We start from the raw sequence: 23,093 nt of genomic DNA, 5'->3' as shown, positions 1-23,093 counted from the left end.
GAAACTGGACTCCTATCTTACACCACTCACAAAAATTAACTCAAAATGGATTAACGACTTAAAGATCTGAAACTGCAAAACTCCAAGCAGAAAACAGTGAAAAAGCTCCTTGACATTGGTCTTAATGATTTTTTAGATATGACACCAACGCACAGGCAACAAAAACAAAAACAAGTGGGACTATGTCAAACTAAAAAGCCTCTGCACAGCAAAGGAAACCATCAAAAAATGAAAAGGCAACCTATGGAATGGCAGAAAATATTTGTAAACCATCTATCTGATAAGGGGTTAATATCTAAAATATATAAGGAACTCATACAACTCAACAGCGAAAAACTAAACAATCTAATTAAAAAATGGGCAAAGTCAAAGAGTGTGCTACCAAAAAAGGGGGAGGGGGCAAAGGATCTGAATAGATATTCTTCCAGAGAAGACATACAAATGGCTAACAGGTACATGAAAAGGTGCTCCACATAAACAATCATCAGGGAAATGCCCTCAGTAAATATTAATTGAATGAATAGTGAATCAACTGTTCCATATAATTTTTGTGCTTATGGTTTAATAAGCCACATTTTATCACATTATTCTCTTCCTCCAAAATATAAGATAAATTAGGGAGTAGTTAATTATTTTTCATTTTAAGGTAGGGATCATTTAAACAGTAGTGTTCCTAGACCACTGACACTAGTTAATTCTCTGCTTAAGAGGAAACAGGAGAAAATAGAAATATTTATTTCAATAAGCCAGCAAAATATGTTACATTTTAGTGACATATCCAGATAATAATTAGAAATCCTGATAATGTTCTCATTTACTTCACGGCCCAAAGATATCCCTACAATAGAATCAGAAATGTATCTTTACCATATCTGGTCAACTGTTAGCTGAGATGTGTCTTGGGGAATATACTGGTTCCTGGGACATTTATAGCAAAATGTAAATATAGAGACCCTCAAAATTTTTTGTCTGTCTAATTTGAAAGGAGGAGAAGGAAGCAGCAACAGAGATTTGAAGAAGAAAAAAAGACTACAGAATTGATAATGTCTGCACTCGGGCCTCAGTTGCAGGTGCTAATGTAGGTAATGTCCCAGAAAATGGGCTACATTTGTGAAAATAAAGGCTTTAGAAACGGGACTAGCCAAGCCTACTCCCCAAGAGGAGAGGGCTCCCAGGCAAAGCTACAACGTCTAGCACAGAGTACACAGCCTTACTTTTGTCACCTCTATGAAAGAAGGGATACCATCCCAAATTCCCAAAGAACCAAATTTAATTCCTTTAGGTTTACTGCTCTTTTTGGACTACGGTCTGGAGAAATCTGCAAACAGCATCAGGGTTTGGTATGATCCAATGCCATGCTGCGTAATGTTCAATTCAGTAAGGCAGCCTAACTCCTCCTCCTCGGGTGAAAGATGTAGGCATATAAGAAAGTCATGACAGCAAGTCATTTCTTTTTCACCCTGAAGTGCTGGCTAAAGGTTAAGGTGAGTACAATTTTCAACTTCTGCTATGATTAATACCTACTGACTCATTTTTCATTATAAGACCTGATAGAGGATGGAAATTTTGTGATTTGAGTTCCAAGGGGCACTCTTCTTCAAGAAGTTTATTTGCATTAAAGACTGAGGATTGTTGTGGGATAGAATTTACTCTAACAGAAGAAAAAGTCTACAAGGCAAATCTAATCTGGTAATAAAGCCTTTAACACGCATCACAGAGGAGTGATTCTGAGTAATGCATGTGCCCCTTGTATTTGCCTCTAGTGGATTTGTATCTAAGCCCAAGGAGGATGCAAAGGTTATGGGGAAAAAAATAGAGCCAGTTCTATTAAAAGTCCCTAAGATACTGGTGGAAGTGGCAATACTGTTGTGGTACTGCTCTAGTCAGGATGTAACATAAAATGGAAATAATTCTCCCATTTCAGTAGAACACAATGTACCTAACTCAATACCCCATCATTTGGAGAATACCAGTATGTCAACATTTAACTTAGAGGATGCAGTAGTGGTGCCTGGTGGAGCAGCAGTACTCAGAAGCAGCAGTGATGTTGACTAAAGTGACCAACAGATGTCATGCTACCCAGTGGAAATAGCATCAATGCCTGGCAGTACCCACTAGTACTACACTAAAATAGGATGTTGTACAGAGGCCAACCAGACTTGTTCTGTCTCAAAAACAATCAAGGAGAAGGTGAGACTTTTCAGAAGGCTGGCGTCTTATATTTGGTAAGAGAATGTATGAGTCTGCTAAATACAGGTACATTTGTACAGCTTTAATCACTTATACTAGAGATAACGAATGCATCTTTATGAAATAGAACGGATTTAGCATTTAATGAAGATAAATGCCTTTGACATGTTTGACAAATAATTTTTTCGTTTTTGGTGAGGAAGATTAGCCCTGAGCTAACATCTGTTGCCAATCTTCCTCTTTTTGCTTGAGGAAGATCGTCCCTGAGCTAACATCTGTGCCCATCTTCCTCCATTTTGTATGTAAGAGGCCACCACAACATGACTTGATGAGCAGTGTATAGTTTTGCGCCAAGGATCCAAACCAGCGAACCCTGGGCCATCGAACTGGAGCACATGAACTTAACCACTAGGCAAGCGGGCCAGCCCCCATGTTTAAGTAATTTTAATTAAATAATAAGACCCAAATTATTCCCCTAAAACATGTGGAAAAAATACTTGTGAACAGTCTTGAAAAAAAAGAGAAGTGTTCAATTAGTAGATTCTATTTCTAAATTATTCAAGGTAGGAATACAAAGTTTGACTTTTGCTTCCTATCAAAGGCAGGGCCTGAATAGACATTTTGGTGAGCTATATATGTATCCAAACTGCATAGCACTATTCTAATATAAGCGCAGGTAGTGTTTACTAAGAGTTGAGATACGAAGGGAATTAAAAAAGATGTTAAAAACACTTGAGGAAAACTTCAGAGATTCTTCACTAAGCAATACAAAGAAAAGTAAAGTTAGTGAGGCTTTGGATAAGGGCTAAGAGTAGAATAGCTTTTATCCATATTCCATGGAATTTAACCTTTAAGGAAAAACTGGCATGAGAGGTGAAGTACCTAGTCAACAAAAATGTGTATTCCTTTTATTTCATATATGGTTTGGCAAAACTTGCAAAGTCACCAAGGTTAGAAATACTAGAATTTCTCCAGCCATCTCTCATAAATGATAAATAACTTTCCTTCTTTTTTCCTGGGCACATTTTTTTTTAAACAAAGATTTGAATACATTACAATATACATTTGCTACAAAAATTCAAAAGGTACAGGAGGGTGTGGTGTAGAGCGATAAGTAAACTTCTCTTCAACGACTGGCCTCCAATTACCCAGTTCCCTTCCCTTGAAGCAACAACCACAGCTACCAGTTTCTTGTGTATCTTTATAGGAATAAAGCATGCATACACACAAGTGTGTATTCTTTATTTAAAAAAAGATCCATACAGTTATGGAAACAAATTATATATAATGTTCTACATCTTGCTTTTCCACAATTATTTTTATTAAATAATTAGTAAGTATAAAAGAATATTTATAAAATATACATAAGGTTAAAAAATCCATGACATAACAAACACTCATGTACCCACATGCCAGTTTAAGAAAAAAAATTATCATTACTTTTTCAATCGCCTATGTGCTCTCCCTAATTCCTTTCCTCTCCCTTGAGGTAATTACTGTCTTTGATTTTTTGCTTATTAATTCCCTTGCCTGTAGTCTTACAATTTTTTTTGCCTAGACAACAAATTGTTTAATTTTGTGTTTCTGAACTTCATATGAACAGAACATTTTATATATTCTTTTATGACTTTTCTTGCCCAACATGACTGTTTAAAATTCATTCTAATTGTTATATGTAGCTATAATTCATTTTCATTGCTGTATAGTACTCCACAATTTATTTATTCTACTCTAGACAATTGAGTTGTTTCTAGTAGGCTGTTGCTGTTATTTGGTTTTCATGATTATAAATGGTACCATGAACATGTTTTTACATGTCTCCTGGGCAAATGAGCAAGACTTCCTCTAGAACCTATTAACAAGTAAAATTGCTAGGCCATAAGGTATATGCATCTTCAAATTTACTAGATAATACCAAATTGTTTTCCAAAGAGGTTGTACCAATTCACTTTTCCACCAGCAGTATGTGTGTTCCAGTTGCTCTATATTCTTGCCAACACCTGATATTGTCTGCACTTTGCTGTTTTACTTAATAACATATTATGGAGAACTTTACACATGAGTATAAATAGAGCTGCCATACTCTTTTTAAAGGACTTTATAGTATTCTAGCATATGGATATGACATACTTTATTTATACAGTTTTCTACTGAGGGAACACTCCAGTATTTCCCTTTATTAGATTATTTCCAGCCTTTTGCTCTTTCAAACAATACTGCAAGAATAGCCTCTTATATTTACTCCAAAATGCATTTCACATACGAGACTATATCTGTAGAATAAATTCCTAGAAATTAAATTTATGGGTTAAAGAACATACGCATTTAAAATTTTGTTAGATATTGCCAAATTGTTCTCCGTGGAAGTTATATTAATTTACCCTCAACTAGCAATTAATTCCTAGTTCATCACATCCTCACCAATAAAATATTTACCAAATTTTTTGATCTCTGCAAATATGATTGAAAAATGGTATCTCACTATAGTTTTAATTTGTATTTCTCTTACCAGATAGGCTGAACAACTTTAAGGGTCATTTGTAGAATCTTTATAACTATCTGTTCATATCTTTTGTTTTTTCAATTGAGTTGTTGGTATTTCCCTTACTGAAATGTGAGGGCTCTTTAAATATTAAAGAAATTAGCCATCTGTCTGTGATTTGAGCTATAGATATTTTGAGAACTCCTGCTTTAGAGACAGGTTTACCTTCAATAGTCTTTGTTTCTTGGGCTGGCCCCATGGTGCAGTGGTTAAGTTCGGTGTGCTCTGCTTCTGCAGCCTGGGTTCCCAGGTTTGGATATCACTCATCAGCCATGCTGTGGTGGCAACTCACATATAAAATAAAGCAGAGGAGGACTGGCAGAGATGTTAGCTCAGAGTTAATCTTCATCAAGCAAAAAAAGAGGAAGATTGGCAACAGATGTTAGTTCAGGGCTAATCTTCCTCAGGGGGAAGAAAAAGATAAAAACACAGAGATGATCAGACCTAAAGAGTAACATCCAATTATGTTTGGCAAGAAAGGTGTTTCTTAAACACTGAAACTATTTTCTTCTGGAGTTTAATATTTTAAATCATCAAGTAAAGCGTCTGGTGCTGGTATTTCTCTTGGATAGTTCTCTCTCTAGCTTTATAATAGCTTAAGAGCACCTATTACCTTGTCCCAGAGAACAAATGAAGTATGCTGTTTAAAGACCACAAGGCAGAACGGTGACAGAAGGCACCCAAGCAGAACCCAATTCAATCCACTTCATTTACTCTAGCTTAACAGGGGTTTTCCTTTTAACTTCCAAAATTAAAGTCAGTGTTTGAAAACAAAACTTCTACAGAGTGCTTACTTCCAAGGTGAACTCTCTAGCTGCAAAACAGATATTTCAATCAATAAAACAGAATCAAACACATCTCAACAGGCCAAGTATAGATAAGATGGCAGTAGAAAACAATGGAAAGAATGGATTATTTAGTAAATTGTTTTGGATAATTGGCCTACCATTTAGAAAAGAATTAGGATAGATTTCTACTTAATACCATGCACCAAAATAAGACAACATATGGATATAAAAATTAAAACCATAAAATAAAAAGAAAGGAAAATATTCTAGTTGACTGTGGTCTCTGGAATGGGGAAGACCTTTCTATCTATACATGCAAAGTCAGACCCTATAAAGAAAAAGACCACGATTGTAATTTAAAGGTAAACGATAACCTGTGTGCAATACACATGAAGGGATAATATTCTTTATATATAATGAATCCTTTCAAATCAATGTGAAATCAAACAGCAAAATTGAAAAATGGATAAAGAATGTGAACAAACTATTCACGATAAGAAGCCATACAGGGGCCGGCCCCATGGCCAAGTGGTTAAGTTCATGTGCTCTGCTTCAGCGGCCTAGGGTTTTGCCAGTTTGGATCCTGGGAGCGGACATGGCACCGCTCATCAGGCCGTGCTGAGGTGGTCTGCCACATAGCACAACCAGATCGATCTACAACTAAAATATACAACTATGTACTGGGGAGCTTTGGGGAAAAGAATTAAAAAAAGAAGATGGCATACAGAACATCAGAAGTATATATTTTTTACAAGTTCTCTCTTTCTAGTAATTAAAGAAATGCCAAACAAAACAACATTCCCATTTTTTGGCTTCTAACTTGGCAAAAGCTAAAAATATAAAAACAGGGTTGGGATGGGGTACAGCAAAACATTCTCTGGCAGAATAAATTTCTAAATGTATTCCTCAGGGTAATTTGGCAACACATGTTAAAACCTTTAAAAATGTCTATATTCTCCATTCTAATATGTATAGAAATTTAGAATATGTAAAGGTGCCATTTCAAAGCATCAGGAAAAAAATATGCTAGTCAATGAATAGCACTGGGGCAACTGGTTATAGATGGGACAAATAAAGCTAATTATTTTAAATTATGGATAAAAATTACTTTAAGAGGTTTTACAAGGCTAAACGTAAAAAAAACCCCCCAAAACTATAGACTTGGAGCAAGAAAGTCCTTTCAAAGACACAAAACCCTAAACCCATACAGAAAAAAACTGATACTTAAAATTTTAAACCTCTTTATGATAAAAGAAACTATAAACAATAGTACTGAAAAATAAATTTTAAAAACAATGGGAGATTGGAAGGAAATATTTACAACTATATAACAGTTTAATATCTGGAATATACGAAGAGGTACTACAAATGAATGAGAAAAAATTAAAACCTCGAGTATACAAACAGAAGCTAAAAATATAAGTGGCCAACATTATGAAAAGATGTTCAATCTCATAACAAATGCCAATTAAGACAAAATATCATTTTTTGGTCATTAAATTGGCAAAAACTAAGAAGATTTATACTATCCAATACTTAAAAAGGTATGAAGAAATGAATATTATTTTACACATTGTTAGGACGGTGGGAAGAAAAATTGATACAGCCTGGGAGAACAATCTGGAATAATAGTAACGCAGCAGCATCAGTTAACGCTTATCTAGTGCTAACACGTCTCAGGTATTATCCTAAGTGCTTTAGGGAGACATACTAGCCCACTTCATCTCTTTACAACACTATGAGGTATGTACTATTATTTCTCCAGTTTATAGATGAAGAAACTGTGACACGTAGACGGGGAGTAACATCTTATACAAAGATGTTGAACTTAGGGAGTCTGGCTCTAGACTCTGCTATTATCCACTATGCTATACTATACTGCAGTGGCAGCCACAGAAGTACACTGCTGCGATCTCTCTTGAAGACGTCTGGTGGTTTAGCTCCAAAGGGTGCAGTGAGCCTCCCGCTGTTAGTACCTTTAAGATTCGACTCATCTTTCAAGATCAAGCGGCTTTCTTCCCAGGCAGCCCTTGGTCCATACCGAGCATGAGGGAGTTCTAGGGCCTAGCCATGTCTGTCCATGGCAGTACACAGTACCACTCCTCTTAGAGGCAATCTGCACTCCAGAATGCCCCACTGAGTTGGCTGAGACTCTGCAAGACCTGTATCAGGATCTGACTACTTTTCTTATCCTTTAGCTTCTGCTCCCTGTCTTTCACATGCGTTAACTCTCAAACACTGCTTGCAGCTCTAATTCCTTCTCAGTGTCTGTTTCCTAGAGGATGCAACTGACACAACTGCCTTTCTAACAAAATTTAAACTGCATATGCCCTTCTGCTCAGGAATTTCATTTTTACATAGGTAATCCAGAGAAAAACCTCCAGATATGGAAAAAGAAACAGGTACAAATATTTTTACTGCAATATTTTTTATAATAGTGAAAAAACCTAAATACTTATCAATAGAGGAATGGTTAAATATAGTGCATACACACCATAGAATACTAAAAAGAATGAGATAATTCTGTGCATATTGATGTGGACGGATCTCTAAGACATCATGAGAAAAAAGCAAACCACAGAATAGTATGTATCATGAGATATATTTATTAAAATATATACACATAATTCTGTAAGTACACATATATGTAAATGCACTGGAAACTGAGAGTGGTTATTCTAGAAAGGAAAGACGGAGTGGGGGATGGGAACAGTAGAGATGGACAAGAAAGTTTTTTATTTTTACTTTTCATTTTAAAATTTAAAATACATTCATACATTTGATCCTCGCTATTTCCAGATTCCATACTTGCAAATATGCCCACTCACTAAAAGTTATTTGTAATCCCCAAATCAATAGTTGTGGCACTTTCATGGTCATTTGTGGACATAACACATGTGCAGAGTGGCAAAAAATGTTAGTCGCTTGACAGACACTTCCAGCTGAAGTTGAATTGGTGGAGATTCTGCCTTCTTTCAGCCCTCCTACAGTAAGCAAGTGTCATTTCCGTGGTCTCTTTATGGCATGTTTTTTGAATTCAATGTTAATGAATCAACAATACATATTAAACAGGTGTCTTTAAACAGAAACACACATAAAACTAGGTTATGTATGGATTGGCTGGGGACATGTGACCAGAGGCTCACAGGAACCTAACCTCTTATATCTCCTAGAGGCAATGATCCAGTATTTACTAATCCAGCATTCACAGTGACTTTATAGAACATAACTACCACATAAGAATCAAGAGTATCATTAAAATTTAAAAAAAGAAAAGAGCAAGAGCTATGTCAGCCAGAGTTCTTTAAACACAGAGCACTGAAGTCATCACTAGGGGTTAAAGTGTCCTTTTAGCTCTCCTGTGCACTCAAATCGCACATCCCTCAGCTTCCTGCTTTTCATGGTGATGACACAGTTGTTTGAACTTTTCTTAACTCAGATTTCTCTTCACAAGGCCCCTAAAAGAATTAAAGAACTCAGAACGAACGACACCGGGGTTCATCCAAAAAGACAAGATTTTATTCCATAAATGATCCCTTCGACAGCCTGGACCTGCACTAACATGATAGCCACCAGCCACATGTGGCTACTGAGTACTTGAAATTTCTATTATAAAAAAATTTTTTAAATACTAACTAAAGTCCTTTTAAATTTACTGTCATCCTTTTAGCATAGGAAATCTTTTTAAGAAATGCAAAGAGCAAATTTTTACTTTCAGGATCCAACTACTAATCATTTTTATCAGTTTCCCTAACATTTTGCTACCCATCAAGGCCCACAGCCAACATTAGAGAACTCAATACATTTTATTTATAAGGACTATGGAGATCTAGCCCAAATACTGCCCTTCTTATGCCTTTCCCACTCTGGTAAAATAACACCAGAAAACATGTAGCATTTTTCCAAAAAGCCCAAACTTCACAATGAATTAACTACAAACACGTTAGATTCTTGACCGTGTATAACAGACCAAAGAGCAGGGCTAATTCTTTCCTTTCACTCAGTTATATCATTAGTATTAAACATAAGCTCCTCAGATAATGCAGAATAACGTGCCCAGCTGTTTGAAAAGTTATCCTTAACATGAGGGCCAGTGAAAGGCAGCACAGAATAATGGTTAAGAGCATAGCAAGCTATAAAGCAAGTCCACCCGGGTCTCTGCCACTTACGAGCTCTGTAACCCTGGGCAAGTTGCTTATCCTCTGTGTGCCTCACTTTTGGCATCTGTAAAATGGGGATAATAAACAGTACCTACCTCACAAGGTTGTTGAGAAGATTAAATGAGTTTATTCTTGCAAAAAGCTTAGAACAATGCCTGGCACACAGAAGTACTTAATAAATTAGTTATTATTAATATTGAGAGAGTGTTGTATTAGCAATACAAACAAAATACTTCAGGCTATCTAACTTGGGGAACAGGTAATTAAACAATCACGTATTCCTTCAATGGGTTGTATTCTATACCACTGTTTTCTATAATATTTTTATATAATTGACGTCTCAGAATTTCTCAAACTTAGCTAAATTGATCACATATTTGAGGCAAGTCTCCTTGATTCTAAGTTCAATTGTGAGTATACATAACCATCTAGACTTTCATCACATTCTACACCTAAGACCTAAAAACAACCACCAACCAACCCAGCTTACTCTATGCTGGGAGGGACAAACCGGCTTTGAATCAAGACATAATTATGCATTTCTCTGGATGGAATAGCAGAAGTAATGCATGTTGGTCCTATTTTTTAATTAATAAATCCCAATTTTCAGAAAACAGGCTTTCCTGGGTAACTCCTGGGATATCTAGCATAATGGCTGGAATAAAAAAAGTGCTTTGTAAATATTCATCGATAAAATAAAGGAAGATGAAGCAAGAGTGTGTGAACAGTCTCAGATAAGCATCCATGTGAGCAATGGAAAGATATATATTTAAGGAAAAATAATCCCTCTTACGTATATCAGATAATAGTTAAGCCAGGAATGCAAATGTATTGCTGTGGCTAAAAGACAAAAATGCTGGGTACCATCCCAGTTCCCTGAAAATAAAACAGAAAACCTTAAATTCCTACTATGCATAACCCTTATTTGTCCTCATGAAAAATATGCAGTTCTATGTGTCATACTAGGAACCTAAAGGCCTAAGGGAGTCAGAAGAAAAGACTATAGGAACAGATGAAAAATTTCCCATTTAATTAATTCCCAAGGCTGCATTTCTTTAATTACTGATCCATACTGGGCAATAAGTTGCTTCCAATTAGAAATTACTAATTAGTCAATAGTACTACCGTTATTTTATTTTATGCATAAAGAACCTAACTGGCTGGACTATATCCTACCCAAGGCAGCATGGTATAAGGAGTACAGGGTGTAGAATAAGAGATGTGGGTTTGACTTCCAGCTGTCCAGCTTCCTTGCTCTGTGACCTTGGGCAATCTAAGCATCTGAGCCTCAGTTTCCTCATTTGTAAAGGAGATATTCTAATATCTACCCTAGAAACGTTGAAAGTATCAAGTAAGATAAGTGTAGGATAAACAGGACAGTACCTAGGTGTTCCTCCCCACTTAGTTCCAAGTGACTCTTACTTATCCAAACCTGGAGAAAACTAAGCAGGTTGGTTTCCTTTGCCCTACACCCAGGGCCCGGCATTCACTTGGTGGTAACATTCAGTGCCCAGGTGAAAATAAATGCCCTCCACAGGGCTGGCATTAGAAATAGCAATCTGTAAAATGATGGCAAGCTTCACATGAACTGTGATCAAAATCCACAGACAGAACGAATGTAAATATATTCTAGCAAATCACTACAAGCCTCTTTTGAGTTGAAAGTCAGGTAAATTTTAGATACTTTATATCTTGTATAGAAAATATATGAAGTTTATTATTCAGTGAAGTGGGACAGGCTGAAAGCATCAAAAAAGGCATAAGTAAATCTACAGAAGATGAAGCCACAATGAGTTACCTGGAGAAGAAATGTTTTCAGGACTTTTCCTCACTTTGAAAAATGTTAGGGAACTGCTGACTGGGCCACCAGCCATGCCACCTAACTTAACAGAGCCCAAGGCTGCTCAGCACTGCTTCTGTTCCTCCTCTGTTGACTCTGCTGCGCCCCCCACACCAGCTGTTTCAGACCTTTCCACACTCCTCAAATCATGCCTGCCCAGAGTAGATAACCTTTCTTCCCACTTAACGGAAAAAAGAAAGGTCAAGCAAATGAAGCAACCTCATTGCCCTTCTTGCACCCTGAAAACCTCCTTGAAGTTCACCATCTCAAAATTTCTCCGTACCATCTCTTCCTGTTTGTTTTAAAGATGAACTCCTTCTCCTTCCCAAAGCTTAACCTTTACCCTTCATTTTGTAAAATCAAATTCCCTTCTCACCCTTTTCTTTTCTACTCCTTGGACCAGTGTTAGAGTGTGATCTTAGTATTTACCTCAGAATCTTTTGGATATGTGTGTGCGTGTGTGTTGTGGCGTGGGGGTTACTTGCTAAAAAAGGCTGCTATCTGGTCCCCCGACCTACTGAATCAGATTCTCTGTAAATGGTGCCAGCAACCTGCATTTAATAAAATCCTCTTGTTATTCTTGTGCACACTAAAATTTGACAATTCTTTTAGATTATGGATCTTTCTTCTCTCTTGCCACAAAATACGCTTAGGTCTTTATATAAAAAAACAAAACGAAGCAAACTATACTTCCTTTAAACGACTCTCTCAGATTACCATGTTGGCTCCCTTCCTTTAGCTCTGTGAGGGAAAAATACCTCATGATCCACTCAATTCCTCACACCCTTTGTAATTTGACTTTTACTTCACTGCTCCGTGTAAGTTGTTCTAAGATCACTCTTGTCCTCTCAGTCTCTAAATCCAAAGATTTTCTCCAGTGCTTATTTTCTTCGGCTTTTCTGAAGGATGTAACATTGGTTACCTCCTCCTTCCTGGAACTAGCTCTGTCTCTGCTGTCTTGAAACCACACTACTGTTGTTCTTCTCCTACCTCAGAGGCTGCTTCTTCTGTTAGTTCGTTCTTTCCCTTTAAATACCATAAATCCCAAAGTCTTTTATTCTTTCCACAATGTTAGCCTCATCCTCCACCTGCTTGGGTGTCCTATTGTTATTTTAAACACACGATGTAACCTTCTGATTTCTCCTATTTTCTTTCATTCATTCAAATATTTACTGCCCATCACTACGTGTTAGGGACTGTTCTAAGTATTGGACATAAAAAGTTATAAAAGGAGCTGAAGGCACACGCCTTCAATAATGGTACTGTCACTGCTTCAATCACCCAGTTTGGAAATCTTGGAATAACCTTGTTGCTTCCTTCATTTTGTCCCTTCTAATGTTAAAAACCATTCTTTCTTTGTAATTTTTCTTATTTGTTTCTTCCTTCCATTTACACTGCTATTATCTCTGTTCAGATCTTCATATCCTAATGTTGAAATTATTCTAATAATTTTTGTTTTGTTTTGTTTTTTAAAGATTTCATTTCTTCCTTTTTCTCCCCAAAGCCCCCCCCCCCCAACATAGTTGTATATTCTTTGTTGTGGGTCATTCTAGTTGTGGCATGTGGGACGCTGCCTCAGCGTGGTTTGATGAGCAGTGCCATGTCCGCACCCAGGATTCGAAACAACGAAACACTGGGCCGCCTGCAGCGGAGTGCACGAACTTAACCACTTGGCCACCGGGCCAGCCCCTCTAATAATTTCTTAACTAGTCTCTCTCCTTCCAGTCCCTCCTTATATTTCATTCATTCAACACATATTTACTGAACGCCTCCTATGTGCTAGGCACTGTTCGGGCTGCAGGGATACAGCAGTAAGACAGACAACATCCCTTTTCTCATGAAGCATATATTCTAGTGGAGGGAGATGGGAAAAAAAGTAAACAACTTAATAAACATGGTAATTGCAGATAGGCACAAACGTCATGAGGAAAATGATACAGGGTAAGGTGTTAGAGAGGAGGAGGAAGCACTATCTCAGATTCTCAGGGTGGTTAGGGAAGGCCTCTTTGAAGAGGTGGTATCTAGCTGAGATCATAAATCCCATCACACTACTGATAAATTAATAGTCCTAAAACACCGCTTATGTTCTCTCTCTGCTCATGAACTTTTAAAGGCTATCTACTAATTAGCAAATAAAGGCCAAAATCCCCATCTAACTTTCCAATTTAATTTTCTACAAATCCCCTAGAGATTCTGCTTCAACTCACATTCACTAAGTGGTGAAAAGGACGTGTCAGGCATAGTGCTTAGCATTTTTTTCCTGTAAAAGACACCCAACTGAATACTCTCAACATGTATTATAATTTCCTTTTTAAAGATAAAAAGGAAGGAAAGTTGCCTAAGGTCACTCAGCTAACAAGTGACAGGATTGGGCCACAAATAATAATAAAAGCTACTATTTATTAACATTTATTATGTGCCAAACTATGTGTTAAGGGACTTCCTTGTTTTCTCACTTAATCCTTATCACAGAAAAAGACAGGTATTACTATGATTAGAAAGCTGCTATGATTAGGTGTGATTATTATTAAGAAACTGAAAGAGGAGGTTAAGGAATTTGCCTAACACTAAGTGGTCGGGAGAGGATTAAAACAGACCTGTCTTGACTTCAAAGTCTATTAGACCATTATGTTTGTTCATTCAGTGCCTCTTTCTCCTATGTCACGTGGGACAAACTCCAACTCTGGATCAACACAATGGTCTCCTTTTCACACATCTCCAGCCAGGCTGCTGAACTCTGCTGGACAAAATACATAACCATAAGACTGGGATCATTAAAAAATTTATGCCCTACATGCCCAACTAGGCCCTCATTTCAACCTAGAAATCATTCTATTTTTCTAGCCAGCTCTCTCTCTACCACTCTCTTTAATAGCTATCTGAACTTTTTCCACTCTCCTCAAACTTCCTATCATCCCCTTTTCACTCCTAACAAATGACCCTTTCTGTTATCTCAGAGGGAAAAAAATAAGCCATCAGAAGTAAACTCTCAACTTTCTACCACCATATCTATAAACTTACTTACCTGCTCCATTCTTCATTCATTCCTTCCCTCTTTTGTAACAAAGGAAAATGTATCTTGCCTCCTGAAGTTTATCCCTCTGCTGTGCTCTGTCTACCATTCTGTTAGGTATCATCAGGATCCTTGCTCAATCAAGAATTCCTTCTCTTTTGTGCATTATCAACCCCTCCCTCTCATTATTACCATCAGATAAGCCCCTCTTCTCTATCTAAAAACTACCTACCCTGGGACGCCACATTCTTCTCCAGTTAACTAACCTCCCTCTCCCTTCCATCTCCATTGCTATCTTACTTCACCTACCAGTCATCTCTCAACCCACCATGAATGAGGCTCCTACTCTACCACTTGACTAAAACTTCTCTCACCAGAGTTATCAACAATCTCTTTAAAACCAACGTACTTTTCAATTTCACATTACTTCCTCTTTGGTAACATTGCTGACCACTTCTTTCTTCTTGAAAACAGTTTCTCCCCATGGCTTCCACAATATCAAATTTTACTTTTGGTTTTCTTCTTAAGTCTAGCTCTTGCTCAGCCTCCTAAAAATGATGGTGATCTTCAGGGTTCTGGCCCAGGTTCTGTTCTCTTTTTTCCCCTCTCTCCCTGGGAAATATCATCCCTACCCATAGCATTTAAAATCAATCATATGCTGATGATTATTCTGTATCTTCACTCTAAGTCTGATTTATGAGTTTCAGATTCATACATTTACCAGGCATACTCTCTGGTTGTTTACCTCTTCAAATTCAAAATATTAAAATTGAGATTAATATTAAAATCAAGTACAAATTCTTAACATACCTTAAAAGGTTCTTTAGAAAACATTTTGGCAGTTTCTCAAAAAACTAAACATGCAACTACTATATGATCCAGCAGTTGCACTTCTGGGTGTACATCCCAGAGAAAAGAAAACTTAGGTTCATACAAAAACCTGTATACAAATGTTCATAGCAGCTTTATTTGTAATAGCCTAAAATTGGAAACAGCCCAGATATACTTTACCAGGTGAATGGTTAAGCAAATTCTGGTACATTTATGCCACGGAATATTACTCAGCAATAAAAAGGAATGAACTATTGACACACATACCTGGATGTCTGATCCTGATTATGGCAGTGGACACATAAAACTACACAGATGATAAAACTGTGTAGAACTTATTAATACACAAACACAAGTGAGTACAAGTAAAAGTAAGGAAATGTGAATAATATCTGCAGAATGTATCAGTGTCAAAACCTGGGTTGTGATATTACATTATAGTTTTACAAAAATGTTACCACTGTGGCTAGGAAGAGAAATGAACTGCCTCAACCTAATAAACAGTATATACAAAAACCCCACAGCTAACATACTTAATGGAGAAGGACCAAATGCATTCCCCCTAAGATCACGAATAAGACGAGGGATGTCTGCTCCTGCCACTTTTATTCAAAATTGTTCTGAAGGTTCTAGTCAAGGCAATTAGGCAAGAAAAAGAAATCCACTGGAACACTATTAGAGCTAACAAATGACTTTAAAAAGGTTGCAGGATATAAGATCAATATACAAAAATTAATTGTATTTCCAGACACTAGTAATGAGCAATCTGAAAATTAAGAAGGTAATACATTTACAATAACAGCAAAAAGAATAAAATACCCAGGAATAAATTTAACAAAATAGTGAGAACTTCTGGTTTCTGGTCCAGCATGTAAGGAGCTTAGAAGTTGTCATTCTCACCCACAGAACAAGAAAAATGCTGAACAAAATGACTATCAGCAGCTCTTCTTAGATCCATCAGAGAACCGAGGACACAGGGCAAAGCACTGTCTGCAAAACTGGAGAGACAAACAGGCAGATACAGAGAACCACAACTCACTGGAACGGGAACCAGTACCAGAGGAGGAAAACCTAAACTGTGACGAATTCTTGGAGACTCAGTGTGGTCAAGTTTGAAAGTTAAAAATTCCAGGGGGACCCAGTCTTAGGGGGTCCCTCACACTCTTGTGAGTGTTAATTCTAGAAGCTCTACCAAGTTCTCACAGCAAAGATAGGAGAAAAATTCCCTGTGCTTCTGGCAGGGGAAAGGGGAAAACAGCTATTTTGAAATAAGCCTAGAACATTTTGTTCTTAACGTGCCTTGGCCTCAAAAGAAACTATTTCACCAGAGACTGATTGGGGTTTCACCAGAGCCTAATGGAACTAAAGAAAGAGAAATAGCCAACTCCAGCCCTCTTTAGCCTTCATGTCTTCACCTAAGGAGGGTAGGGGCACTGAGAAACACTTGTGAAGGTCACGGCCCAGGGGCACAGGGCTCACTTAAAGACTAAGACCTAATCATAGAACTGGAGAATGCTTTCCCTTTCTACATATCTCATCCTGACATAAATAGGGCTTCTGTATCAGAAAAGAAGAATACAACTCAAAGAACTGCATGTATCAGATCGTATTTAAGAAGTCTCTAGAGAACCACAAAGATAGCAAGGGAGACCAAAAAAAAAAAAAAAAAGACACTAAAGGAAATTTTAGCCACTGACACTACAGCTACAACAAACAGTAAAAACAGCCTAGCCTCTAGCCAGATAAACATAAATTCTCACACTAAAGGCCTATTTATATCAGTTCCTTTTATCCAATGTAGTATGTCCAGCTTTCAAGAAAAAAATTACAAGACATACTAAAAAGATAAAAAACACAGTTTGAAGAGAGAAAGCAAGCATCAGAAGCAGATTCAGATATGGCAGAGACATTGGAATTGTCAGACTGGGAATTAAAAATAACTATGATTAATATGCTAAGGGTTCTAATGGAACAAGTTAACAACATGCAAAAACAGATGGGCAATGTAAGCAGAGAGACAGAAACTCTAAGAATCAAAGAAAATGCTAGAAGTCAAAAACACTGTTAACAGAAAGGAAGAATGTCTTCAATGGGCTCAATACACTGGACACAGCTGAAGAAAGAATCAGTAAGTTCAAAGAAATGTCAACAGAAACTTCCAAAACTGAAATGCAAAGAGAAAAAAGAATATCTGAGAACTGTGGGACAATTACAAAAGGTACAACATAGTGTAATGAGAATACCAGAAGAAGAGAGAAAAAGAAATGGAAGAAATATTTAAAGCAATAAGGACTGAGAATTTTCCAAAATTAATAATGGGCACCAAGCACAGATCCAGGAAGCTCAGAACACCAAGCAGGAAAAATATACACAAAGGTATATCATATTCAAACTGAACAAAAGGAAAGACAAAAAGAAAACCTCGAAAGAAGCCAGAGCAAAAAAGACCTTACCTGTAGAGCAGCAAGGATAAGAATTACATCATACACCATGCAAGAAGAGAGTGGGGTGAAACATTTAAAGTGTCAAAAGAAAAAACCCCACCAACCCAAAATTCTGTATCCAGTGAAATTATCCTTCAGAAGTAAAGGAGAAATAAAGGCTTTCTCAGACAAAAATTGAGTAAGTTTTTACCAGTAGACCTGCTTTGTGAGAAATATTAAAAGGAATTCTTCAGAAAGAAGGAAAATGATATAGGTCAGAAATTTTGGTCTACATAAAGAAAGAGCATTAGCGAAGGAATAATCAAGGCAAAGTAAAATCTTTTATTTTTCTTATTCATAATTGATCTAAGAGATAGTTTGTTCAAAATAATAATAGCAACAGTGTATTCAGTGATTACAGTTTATGGATAAGTGAAATGAATGACAGCAATGTTATCAGGAATGGTAGGAAAGAATCAGGAATTGAGTAATACTCTGTTATAAGGCAGTTGCACTATGTGTGAAATGGTGCAGTGTTATATAAAGGAGGATTTGGATTAGCTATAAATTAGCTGCAAACTCAAGGTCAACTACTAAAAAAACTTTTTAAAAAGTACAACACATGTACACTGAACACTACAAAATGTTGTTGAAATTAATGAACATTTAAATAAATGCTAAGGCTCTTATATTCACAGATTGGAACACTTAGGCAATACTCTCCAAATTGATCTACAGATTCAATGTGATCCTTATTAAAAACCCAGCTGGGATGTTGTTATTGTTGCAGAAATTGACAACTTGATCCTAAAATTCATGTGGAAATGCAAAGGACTCAGAATATCCATAAAAATCTCGAAAAAGAACAAAGCTAGAGGACACACTTCTTAACTTCAAAACCTACTACAAAGCTACAGTAATCAAGATGGTGTAGCAGTGGCATAAGGATAGACATATGGATCAATGGAATAGAATTAAGAGTCTGAAAATAAACCCTCACATTTACGGTCAATTGATTTTCAACAAGGGTGCCAAGACTATTCAATTGGGAGAGTTCGGTCTTTTCAACAAGTGGTGGTGGGACAACTGGATATTCACATGTGAAAGAATAGATCTGGACCCTTACTTCACACCATTTACAAAAATTAACTCAAAATGGGCGAGACATCTAAATCTAAGAGGTAACTTAGGAAAAAAAAATCTTAGTGACACTGGCAATAGTTTCTTAGATATGACACCAAAAGCACAAGCAACAAAAGAAATGACAGAAAACCTGGACTTCAAATTTAAAAACTTTGTACATCAAAAGATACCATAAAAAAAAGTGAAAAGATGGTGCCAGCCCCAGGGCTGAGCGGTTAAGTTCGCGTGCTCTGTTTTGGCAGCCCAGGGTTTCACTGGTTCGGATCCTGGGCACGGATATGGCACCGCTCATCAGGTCATGCTGAGGTGGCGTCCCACAGAGCACAACCAGAGGTACTCACAACTAGAATATACAACTATGTACTAGGAGGGTTTGGGGAGGAGGAGAAGGAAAAAAAACAAGATTGGCAACAGCTGTTAGCTCAGGTGCCAAACCTTAAAAAAAAAAAAAAAAAGTGAAAAGACAATCCATAGGATGGGAGAAAATATGTGCAAATCATATGTCTGCCAATGACTTAGCTCTTACAACTCAATAATAAAAAGGCAAATAATTCAATTTAAAAGTGGGCTGAGAGTCAAACAGACATTTCTCCAAACATATAGAAATGGCCAAAAGCATATGAAAAGATGCTGAACATTATTAGTCACCAGGGAAATGCAAATCAAAACCACAATAAGAAACTACTCTACATCCACTAGGACAGTGATAATCAAAAACACAGATAAAAACAACTGTTGATAAGGATGTGGAGAAACTGGAATCCTCATATATTGCTGGTGGGAATGTAAAATGGTGCAACCACTTTGGAAAACAGTATGTCAGTTCCATAAAAAGTTAAAGATATGATCCAGCAATTTCACTCCTAGAAATGCAAGAGAAATGAAAATATATGTTCACACAAAAATGTGTACATAAATGTTCATAGTAGCATTATCCATAATAGCTACAAAAGGTAGAAACCACCCAAATGTCCACCAATTGATGAGTGGATGAATAAAATGAAGTTTATCCATACAATGGAATATTATTCGGCAATAAAAAGAAATGAAGAACTGATACACGCTACAACATGGATGAAGCTTGAAAACATTACGCCAAGTGAAATACGCCAGTCACAGAAGACTACGTATGAATCCATTTATATGAGATCTGCAAAACAGGTAAATATATAGAGACAGAAAGTAGATTGGTAGTTGCTTAGGGCTGGGATAGTTTGGGGGGGGGGTGACAACTAAAGGGCACAGAGTTTCTTTTTGAGATGATGAAAATGTTCTAAAATTGATTGTGATGATGGTTGTACGACTCTGTGGATATACTAAAAACCAATGAATTGTATACGTTTCGAAGGGATGAACTGTACGGCATGTGAATTATAGTGCAATAAATCTGTTTAAAAAAGTGGGAGGGAATACCATGTCTTCTCAGACAATGGAAACAAAAGAAAAAAATAAACAAGCAGGACTTTATCAGACTAAAGAGCCTCTGCAAGGCAAAAGAAACTAGGATCAAAACAAAAAGACAGGAGGGGCTGGCCCCGTGGCCGAGTGGTTAAGTTCGCGCGCTCCGCTGCAGGCAGCCCAGTGTTTCGTTGGTTCGAATCCTGGGCGCAGACACGGCACTGCTCATCAGACCACGCTGAGGCAGCGTCCCACATGCCACAACTAGAAGAACCCACAAGGAAGAATATACAACTATGTACCAGGGGGCTTTGGGGAGAAAAAGGAAATAATAAAATCTTTAAAAAAAAAAAAGACAGGAGCCAGCCTCGTGCCTGAGTGGTCAAGTTCGCGTGCTCTGCTTCAGCAGCCCAGGGTTTCGCTGGTTCGGATCCTGGGCACAGACATAGTACCGCTCATCAAGCCACACTGAGGCAGCGTCCCACAAGCCACAACTAGAAGGACCCACAACTAAAATATACAACTATGTACTGGGGGCATTTGGGGAGAAAAAGCAGAAAAAACCCCCAGAAGATTGGCAACAGTTGTTAGCTCAGGTGCCAATCTTTTTTTTAAAAAAAACAAAACCAAAAAGACAACCCACCAATTGGGAGAAAATATTTTCAAACCATATATCCAACAAGGCATTAATCTCCATAATATATCAAGAACTCACACAACTGAACAACAACAACAAAAAACAGCCCAATGAAAAAATGGGCAGAGGAGATGAACAGACATTTTTCCAAAGAAGATATACAGATCGCCCATAAACATGTGAAATGATCAACATCACTAATCATCAGGGAAATGCAAATCAAAACTATATTAAGATACCACCTTATGCCTGTTAAAATGGCTATAATCACTAAGACTAAAAACAACAAATGTTGGAGAGGTCGTGGAGAAAAGGGAACCCTCATTCACTGCTGGTAAAAATGCAAACTGGTGCAGCCACTATGGAAAACAGTATGGAGACTCCTCAAAAAACTAAAAATAGAAATACCATATGACCCAGCTCTCCCACTACTGAATATCTATCCAAACAACTTGAAATCAACAATCCAAAGTCACCTGTGTACCCCTATGGTCACTGCAGCACTATTCACAATGGTCAAGACATGGAAGCAATCCAAGTGCCCACGGACTGATGACTGGATAAAGAAGATGTGGTATATACATACAATGGAATACTATTCAGCCATAAAAAAGACAAAATCATCCCATTTGCAACAACACGGATGGACCTGGAGGGTATTATGTTAAGCGAAATAAGCCAGACTGAGAAAGATGAACACCGTGTGATTTCACTCACAGGTGGAATATAAACAAACACACAAAGAAAACAGGTCAGTGGTTACCAGGGGAAGGGGGATGGGGGTGGGCACAGGGGGTGAAGGGGAGCACTTATATGGGGACGGACAAGAAATAATGTACAAGTGAAACTTCACAATGATGTAAACTATTATGAACTCAATTTAAAAAGGGGAGGGCAGGGGATGGAAAAATAACCTCTTCATGATCTAGTCCCCATTTAACGATCCAGTCACCTGATGCCACTCCTTCAAACTGCTGTTATCAGCACACTTTCAGGTTCCCTACACATAACTGTTTTTTAAGCCTCTAAGCTTTTAAATTTGCTTTTCCTTCTACCTGGAACATTCTTATATCCCTCCCTTCTTTGGTCAATTCCTATTCGTTCTTTGGACCAGAGCTGAGATGTCATTTCTCCGTGCAGCCGTTTCTAACCTTCCAAGCCTGAATTAAAGGCACTCCAATGTGCTCCCACAATAATATGCACTTACTACTATTTTAGCGCTCTTCTTACTGAATTCCAATTAACTGTTTGTAGCTCTTACTAAAACTGGGTCTTATTTATTGCACCTTGCCCTAGAGTAGGTAAAAAATACTTTTCAAAGAATGAGATAATCATAAGTCAGAATCACTTTTGTGATCATTTGTCAGCTCAAAAGAACACACACAAAAAAATCCCAAACTGCCGGAAATATTTAATTGTAAAGAGAAAAGCACTCATGCACAATTTGCCTATGTATGGATGTATGTATATATATGAAATATGTATGAAGCACTTAATGTTGACACCCTAAGCAAGTTTTTAAATGGAAAAATAGTGACCTGCCTTAACCGGTGAAGCTTTGTGCAGACACACACATGCTTAACCTGTTTGGAAAACACAGTTTTAGTTTTCAAATACTTCGTATTTGAATCTTTTGCTGCAGTGATGCATGATAGGTTCTGAATCCCAGCGAACACCTGTCTACAGTCAAGTCTGCAAGATAATAGACCCAAGAGAGCACTAAGGCTCAGTGCATTCTTTTCAATTGTGAATTGCAGTGAAGGTGGGACAGGATAGATTCCGTCCAGAGTCTACAATAACATGGTGATGCCCATTGTATAGATTTTTTCCAACTTAAGAATGGACTTCATAAGCAATTTTGTCAGGAAACTTTCAGAATCTAGAGGAGTGGGGTGGAGAAACATGGGTTTATGGGGGGGGGAGAATCTGAGAAAATAGTCTTTTTTAGATTATCATTAATTTTTGTGTGAAGTTGTTCAGCAATCTAGTAATTTAGAAATTTCTACAAGAGGTTCAGGTAATTGCTTAAAAGCCTTTAAGAATGCAACAGCATTTTCTGTCTGGAAGATTTAAGTGTCTAAAGTGCTAAGCCAATCGACTGCCAAACTATATTTTGGTGACGCAATGA

At 37.3% G+C, this 23,093-nt stretch overlaps 1 protein-coding gene and 1 long non-coding RNA gene across 3 annotated transcripts in view; both read right to left on the bottom strand.

Moving 5' to 3' along the window:
- The window catches only part of MOSMO (modulator of smoothened), a 64,372-nt gene that overhangs the window by 22,160 nt on the left and 19,119 nt on the right, over nt 1-23,093 (bottom strand). The window contains exon 1 of one of the 2 annotated variants that reach the window (XM_008541267.2): nt 4,898-5,075. The exons of the other annotated variant lie outside the window; for it this stretch is intronic. Coding sequence (XP_008539489.2) covers nt 4,898-4,931 — 34 coding nt within the window. The 5' untranslated portion in view covers nt 4,932-5,075. Of the gene's footprint in view, nt 1-4,897; nt 5,076-23,093 lie in introns of those variants that run through there. 2 annotated transcript variants of the gene reach the window in all.
- LOC139074908 (uncharacterized) lies at nt 8,104-14,257 on the bottom strand. The gene is made up of 2 exons (XR_011524880.1): nt 14,118-14,257; nt 8,104-8,978 (listed from the first exon to the last, which is right to left on the bottom strand). It is a non-coding gene; the product is annotated as an uncharacterized lncRNA (long non-coding RNA).

Source organism: Equus przewalskii, chromosome 12 (assembly GCF_037783145.1).
Source record: "Equus przewalskii isolate Varuska chromosome 12, EquPr2, whole genome shotgun sequence".
Taxonomy (NCBI): domain Eukaryota; kingdom Metazoa; phylum Chordata; class Mammalia; order Perissodactyla; family Equidae; genus Equus; species Equus przewalskii.
This window is presented reverse-complemented; position numbering and strand designations above follow the sequence as displayed.